Raw genomic sequence first — 8,268 nt, forward strand, 5'->3', positions numbered from 1 at the left:
GGGCGCGAGGGTGCGCTGGTGTACAATCAGTGTGAGGGGGTGGTGCTGGTGGAGAATGATGCTGATAAGAGCCAAGTAGGGAGATGTGTAAGGGCTCTGTATCTCCCTTCCCAGCTTAACAACCTGGAATGCATTGGCTGGCATTATTCGACCGAGCTCCTGGCAACCAGTAACATCACTGGTTGCCAAGAGCTCTGCAGAACACTGGCAAGATCATCCCAGGTTGCTTAGAGCTGGGCAGAGGTTGCCCAGCTCGTAACAACCTGGGACACTCTAGTCAGAAAGGGGGCAGCAGAAACACTGCAAACATTTTGCAGCAGGTGGCCATAGCGCTCTGTCTTTCACCCCCCCACGTGACCCAAAGAGATGCAGCCTGAGGCCTCATTATAGGGATGGCCCTGTCTGTCATACATAGCCAAGATATACTGATGGGTATTTTATTTGCTGACATATATTATTCAGAATTATTCAGAATTTCTTTGCACATTATGCTGTAGAAAAATATAATGTTTGCATTTTATTATGGGCTTCATTTCAAGTTTGAAAAATTGTATGCATAGTATAGAAGTAAGTAAAGTTTGGCTGTGTTTTATCTGATGTGATATGCATGATATAATAAATATTTTGTTTTGCTATCCAAGAAACATTCTCTGTTTTACAGTATTTGTTGGTTACCGTCATGTACCTGATGGATGCTCAAAGTGGTGAGGTTAACCTCTCTTGCTTCCGCATCGCTGATACAGACATGCAATAGGCCGCTCTGGGTAGGTAGACATAGGTCAGATGAGCAGGGACCAGCATGTCAATGCAAATTTCAGAGACAAGCCAGACAACATGCAGTCAGCAAAGTACAGGAATGGCAGGTGGAGATAAGCTCTAGCGGAAAGATGAGGTAGGTGACTTTGGGGCAGAAAAGTACAATAAAGCAGACAGAAACAGGTCAGGATGGCAACTTGAGGTCAGTAACAACATTTTTAAGTGTAATCTTCTGAAGACAACCTGACCTCAGTTAGAATGCCTTTGACTTCATCACTTGGTGGAGTTGATTTACTAATAAAGTATGTTCACTTTGCAAAATTACCCAATTATGCAAGGAAATTGGAAAAAAATAGATTTTTGCTTGTACATGATTGGATGATAGAAGTCAGCACAGCATCACTTACCTCATTTACTGAGCTTGATACATTTTTCACTTTTCAGAGTAAACAAATGAGTGCATTATTATTTAGCTTAGTGTATAAGGTGAAGTAGTGTTGACTGCAATCATCCAGTCATGTTAGAGCTTGTGTTTTTGTGTTTTCCATGTATTCTTTGAAAAGTAATTTTTTACATTGTTTCACTTCATTAACTACAATAAATGAAAATTCACTTTGCAAAGAGAACGTACTCAAATTCTTTAGAAAATCAGGGTCAATTATTTATTGTAGATCACGTTTAAGCAGCCTGCAGGTCTGTCCCTCCTCGCCGCCCCCTCCCCCATGGTCTACCCCCACCTCCGGCTGCATCTCTCCCTGCTAGCCACTTCCCTCTCCACCATGGTTTTCAGGGTCCCCCACTATTCTGGGGGACCCGGGACGATGGCAACATAGTTTAGAATGAAGAGCGGGGAGCAAAGCAGAGAATGTCCGTTTGACTGCTCCGTGTAAACATTGAGAGCCTTCCCATCTCAGCTGTCACAGGAGTTGCAGCACATTACTGTGCTCAAACTGCTGTATTGGAGGTGACAGGTTCAATAAAGAGAACCTGTTAACTCCAAATGCTATCACACAGGGGCTTGTTAGTAAAAAATAATAAAAGTAGTAAAATAGAAATAAGTAGGAAAATAATAAAAGAAATAAGAAAAAATAAATTTAAAAAAATTAACAAGTGATAAAAGGAAAAACATAAGATAAATACAAATTCAAAAAGGTATAAAAAAGTAATAAAATTAAGAAAAAAAAAATGAAAACCAACCCTGCCGGCACCGCCATCTGGTTGCCATTCCCCATGTGAGGGGGGCACATTGAGGAACCTGGGCTTGGGGCAGCAGAGATAGTAAATCGGGATAAAATAACAAAAAAGTATTTTGCATGTTGATAAATTAATATCATATGCTGTTTATCCCAAGAGGTAGGGATAACAACTAACATTCGTGAAGAGTTTACAAAATAAGAATTGTGGTTGTTATTGTACAGTATGTTTATCTGCCGGACAGTCTGGAATTCTGGTTATTTGATAAAAATAGGGGAAAGTGGAAGGAGCTTGGTGAAACAATGTAGCATGCAGGGATAGTGAGAATGAATAATCAGGCATGTTATGGTGAGGTGGGCTCTGTGGACTAGTTTGTGCTGGCTCTGTTGGGGCAAATCCCGGGATTCCAGACTACTTTGATTTTTGTATGAATACTGGTTGAATATTTGGTTTATATGTATAAGTACCTGTTTTGTAGTTAAAGTGAACTTTTTTTTTTTTTTAATAAGCAATTTCCAGTCTGTATATTTTAGAGTCTCAATGGCTGTTTTTCTTTAAATTTACTTTTAAGGCTGGAATGGTATTACATTATCGGGCACCGCTACTGCCTCGGCAGAAATCTTTTATCCCACCACAGATTCCGAATCCATTTGTCCATGAAATCAATCTGAAATTCACTGATAAGATACGGGTAAGAACAGAACAATATTAATGTTTTTGCCAATGTAATTTTTAAATTTTGGGAAATATATGTTCAATATTTATGTTCATTATATTAAACCCTGAGGACCAAGGTTTCTTTGAATGTAAGCAGATTTAATGTGAAAATTGTATTACATTCTAAAAGTACTGTATAATATGTGTATAATGTCTGTACGTATAATATGTGTTTCCTATTTAGCTTAGTAAATGGTCTAAAAAAACTAGCTGTATTTTGTTTCCGGTGTATAGATACTGGATATATTTATTACATGTTGTTGATTTTCAGTTGAGCATTGAGAATGCTCAGCTGATAGTAGTTGATGACTATGAGCATTAGACCCAGAGTATGAATGGGGTCATCTTTACCACAGGGCAAAAGGGACAACTGGTCCCACAATTTACAGGGGCCCACAGCACCTGTCCTTTTCATCTGGAGTGCCAGGCAGGAGAGCAGCAGCATCGCTGGTGGTGGTGGGGGGCCCAGTGAGATCCGATACCGGCACCCCATCATTGGAGGAGGCAATGCACTTTAATTTTTTTATGTATTCAGCTGCTGTAAGGTCCCGCGCTTCCTGAGGACCTCGCAACAGCCTTCTTGGGAACCACAGCGTTGCCTGTTTACAACGCCGGCGTGCATCCCTGCTGTGATCCTTCACATCTGCCCCTGCTTTAATCTGCCACATTTGCCCTTCTGCGATCCTCCACATTTGCCCTTCTGCGATCCTCCACATTTGCCCTTCTGCGATCCTCCACATTTGCCCTTCTGCGATCCTCCACATTTGCCCTTCTGCGATCCTCCACATTTGCCCTTCTGCGATCCTCCACATTTGCCCTTCTGCGATCCTCCACATTTGCCCTTCTGCGATCCTCCACATTTGCCCTTCTGCGATCCTCCACATTTGCCCTTCTGCCATCCTCCACATTTGCCCTTCTGCGATCCTCCACATTTGCCCTTCTGCGATCCTCCACATTTGCCCTTCTGCCATCCTCCACATTTGCCCTTCTGCGATCCTCCACATTTGCCCTTCTGCGATACTTCATGTCTGCCCCTGCTGCGATCCTTCACATCTGCCCCTGCTTTGATCTGCCATATCTACCTCTGCTGTGATCCTTCACATCTGGCCCTGCTGTGATCCTCTGCATCTGCCCCTACTGAGACATCTAGCCCTGCTGCCATTCTTCACATCTTCCCCTGCTGCAATCCTTCACATCTGCCCCTCGTGTTTTTCCACATCTGCCCCTGATGTGATCTTCCAAATCTGCCCCTGCTGCTATCCTCAACATTTGCCCCTGCTGAAACATTCCACATCTGCCCCGATCCTCCGCATCTGCCCCGATCCTCCGCATCTGCCCCGATCCTCCGCATCTGCCCCTGCTGCGATCCTCCGCATCTGCCCCTGCTGCGATCCTCCGCATCTGCCCCTGCTGCGATCCACCGCATCTGCCCCTGCTGCGATCCTCTGCCCCTGCTGCGATCCTCTGCCCCTGCTGCGATCCACCGCATCTGCCCCTGCTGCGATCCACCGCATCTGCCCCTGCTGCGATCCACCGAATATATGCCCCTGTTGCGATCCTCTGCTGAGACCCTCCACATCTGCTCCTGATGTATTGGTGGGATCAGGGGCGGACTGACAACACATGGGGCCCCCGGGCAATACAAGATTATGGGGCCCGCTTGTGCTCCGCTCATATACAAGCCCCACCTGCATAAACATTCTTGTGTCACATACATATTTTCTCCACACTATTTTTCAAGTAGTGGGCCAATTTAATAAAAGATGAATTTTCAGGGAACTGGTAGGAGAATTTCAGAATCTAGACCATTTATAGGCAATTTGGAAAGTCTGCTAAATGGCAGAATGCATGGCAGACCTCAGACCAGAACCAAGACACGGCAGACTTCAGGCCAGAACCAATACACGGCAGACCAGGACCAATACATGGCAGACCTCAGACCAGAACCAATACATGGCACACTTCAAACCAGAACCAATATACAGCACACTTCAGACCAGAACCAATACACGGCACACTTCAGACCAGAACCAATACACGGCACACTTCAGACCAGAACCAATACACGGGCACACTTCAGACCAGAACCAATACACGGCACACTTCAGACCAGAACCAATACACGGGCACACTTCAGACCAGAACCAATACATGGCACAGTTCAGACCAGAACCAATACACGGCACACTTCAGAACAGAATCAATGTATGGCAGACTGGGCAGTTAGAGTGAAACATACACAGCGACATCTCCGGGATCAGCCATCACACAGTCTGATACCTGTGGGATGCCACCCGCACACGCATTAATGCACAGCTCCTTCTATGCCAGCACACATGCTCACCTTTAGCTGGTGCAGCAGGTGGGTGCAGCTGTGTTAAAGCGGCAACAGCAGTGTCTGTTTTGACCCGGGAGGCGGGGGACACTGCCCCTGCCACTTTAACACAGCCGAATCTACTAGTTTGGCTGCGGCTCGGCCGAAAACATAACAGAGATGGCGCACACACAGCTGCCTTTCCTTCAGTGGCAACTCGAGGAACAATATATGGGGGGCACATAAGATACCACAGTCAAATCTGAGGGGGCACTAATCATTTTCATTGCATGTCACAACCGCTATGCGCAGAGAGCTGATTTAATTGCGGATGGCATCTGCGCCCCACGGCTGCAACATGTAGTCCAAACGCCGCCCACAATCCTAAATACCGCCGAGCTCCGACCGCAATAAAATCAGCTCTCAGTGCCCGGTAGGTGCGGAATACAGCAGGGGCTGACTGGCAACTTTTAGACCAGGGGACAAGTACAACCCAGAGGCCCATGGTGCAGCAACTTGGTCCCTCTCCCGCTCTGCCTCTTCCCCCGCCTTCTCCCCGCCTGCCACTTTTGCTATCCATGTAACGGTAGTGTGAACGGTCGGGTGATGTGAGGACTCCTAGTAAGTCCATGAAAGGGGTGACTGGCTGGGGGATAGTGCTCTCCTTCCACTGGGCTCTCTACATAATTCTGGACTTACGCCGCTCCATGTCCGGTACTTAGGCACTCTCGCCCACTGTAGAGCGCCGCTAGCTGTCCATGCTTCTGGGCTGTGAGCTGTGGGAGGATAGTGGGAGAGGCTGGATAGTGTCAAAGTCAGTGTTCTATAATTTTTCTCACTCCTATACATTTTGTCCACTGTGTCACTTCCAGTGGGGCCGAGTCATCCGAATAAGCTGTTTTCATGACCCCCTTTCTTCATGACCTGCACACCTGGAAGAGACACGGTAGAGAAATTCATGGGTTGAGGAAAATTAAAGCACACTGGTAGCGGAGGGATGCCTCATCAGTGCTGTGCACGTGTACGACTGCTGCAACCCTGGTAGTTCTGCCTCTAACTCCAAGCTGTAGAGGGACTACAAATCTCAGCACATTATACAACAATGTAGAATAATACCATCAGCTATAGAGGACTATGAATCTCAGAAATACATTGTACAGCATTGCAGAATGGCATTGGCTATAGAGAACTACAATTCCAAGCAATACATTACAACACAATGCAGAATACCATCAGCTATAGAGGACTATAAATCCCAGCAATAATACATTATACAGCAATGAAGACTACCAACAGCTATAGAGAACTAAAATTCCCAGCAATACCATTATATAAACCGAAAAGAATTGTATCAAAGCGCTAAAGGTGTAAACTGTGAAGATAATATTGAATACAATCAAGCATTCAAGTGAAAAACCGAGTGATCGGGTGAAGATAGTAAGTGGAAAGGGGCTGCATATTTTAACCTCAGCCTATCATAAGGTTAAAATGATTATCAGTATCAAATGTCTTAAATAAAATTGTATCAAAAAGACTGTGAGAAACGAAAAAAAACAAAGATCCAAAAGATAACACATAGGTAAATGGTCGTGAAGAACTAGTGATAATAACGAATGTAAAACAAAAAATGATAAAGTGTTACATTAGGTCATCAGTCAGTAATATGTAACAAAGATCATGTTAGCCTTTCAAAGTCAATCAGCAATATATAACAATTTATAGGCTGATCTGCAAGTAGCACTCTTTCAGTGAAGATATCAGATCGACGAAAAAACAGTGTTCAGTGGATGATGATTTAAAAGCCAGGAGAGAAAAACACAAGGCAAATAATTGTTTATCTATTTCAGTTGTAGTCCGACAGCCCCCCTTATGGATGGGTACTCACCAGAGTGTAGTGAGTAGACTGCTTTTTAGGTTAGCGGCACTTTGGTCTGCGGTCCTACTCCAATTTGAACTCTGTTATTTCCGCTTTGAGACCCGGCAGGAAGAGTTTTTTTCCCTCTGCAGTGCTGGAGATGTCTTACAGGCACAGTGATGAATTCTAAGTGCGCTGTCAGCGAACCTTATCTCAGGAGCCCCACGGTGTTTAGGAATTAGAAAAAGAGAGAGCCCTCATGATGCAGTAAAAAAATACCATTATATAGGAATGCAGAATAGCCTCAGCTATAGAGGACTACAAATCCCAGCAATACATATTACAATAATGCTGAATAATATGAAGCTGCATCCTCTGTGTTGCTCTGGGTTTGCCGCCTGATGTCTCCAGGATCTCAGGAGGGTTGTTCAGGCTCTCACCCGGGGTCCAGAGAGTTGTGTGGCTGCAGCAGAGGCAGCTCCCTAATTAGGCTCTCAGGTGGCCAATGCAGACTGTCAGGTGGTCAGTACAGGCTCTCTGCTGGTCAGTGTGGGATCTGTGGGGGCTCCCTAATTATTAGTGGTGGCTCTGTGGTGGATCCCAGGTGGGTAGTGGAGGCTCCCTGGTGGTTAGTGGAGGCTCCCTGGTATAGGGTGACCATTCATCTAGAGCTGCAGCTAACTATTATTTTCAAAATCGATTAGTTAGCCGATTTATTGAGTTTGATTAACCGGTTAATTGGGATAAAAAAAATGGCTCCAGTGATGGACTACTAGTTTGTATTGAGATTGTAGTCCATCACAGGAACACCATTAATCGATGATTGAAAACCTTGGTATGCAATCTGAGCTGTCTAGATCAGGCAGACACGGCCCCCTCATCAGGCATGTTAGAGGGCTGCCTGCTGGGGCCTCCCAAGGACCCCCTTGAGCGAGCAGCCGCCCGCTTAGAGAGAGCCTGTGCAGGCGGCAGAGGGAGCCACTGCACCTCCACCGGGGGCTTCATTTAGCGGGGGTCGGTGACGTGCCCCCTGATGGCCACAGGCCCTCGGCAGTGCCCGACGGCTCAAAGGGTCACCCCGCCCCTGGCTTGGATTTGTAGTCTTCTATAGCCGGTGGTATTCTGCATTGCTGTGTAATGTATTTCTGGGATTTGTAATCCTCGTTAGCTGGTAGTATTCTGCATTAATGTATAATGTATTGCTGGGATCTGTAGTCCCTCTACAGCTTGGAGTCAGTGGCAGAACTACCAGGGTCACAGCACTTGCAGCTGCGACCGGGCCCTGGCACTTCACAACTTTCCTAAATTCATTAGTCTGTATTGTTTTAGAAAAACTATCAAAGGACACTAAAAAAACGGTATCAATAATTGCTATTGGCGAGTACCTGAGGAAAAGTATCGGTATTCGTACTCGGTCTCGAAAAGATGGTAT

General features: G+C 45.6%; 1 protein-coding gene across 1 annotated transcript in view; it reads left to right on the forward strand.

Annotated features, from left to right (window-relative positions):
* The window catches only part of LPCAT2 (lysophosphatidylcholine acyltransferase 2), a 122,816-nt gene that overhangs the window by 13,353 nt on the left and 101,195 nt on the right, over nucleotides 1–8,268 (forward strand). The window contains exon 2 of the mRNA XM_018569583.1: nucleotides 2,522–2,641. Coding sequence (XP_018425085.1) covers nucleotides 2,528–2,641 — 114 coding nt within the window. The 5' untranslated portion in view covers nucleotides 2,522–2,527. The remainder of the gene's footprint in view (nucleotides 1–2,521; nucleotides 2,642–8,268) is intronic.

The sequence above is a fragment of the Nanorana parkeri genome, unplaced genomic scaffold (assembly GCF_000935625.1).
Source record: "Nanorana parkeri isolate BGI_ZX_2015 unplaced genomic scaffold, ASM93562v1 scaffold1362, whole genome shotgun sequence".
NCBI lineage: Eukaryota > Metazoa > Chordata > Amphibia > Anura > Dicroglossidae > Nanorana > Nanorana parkeri.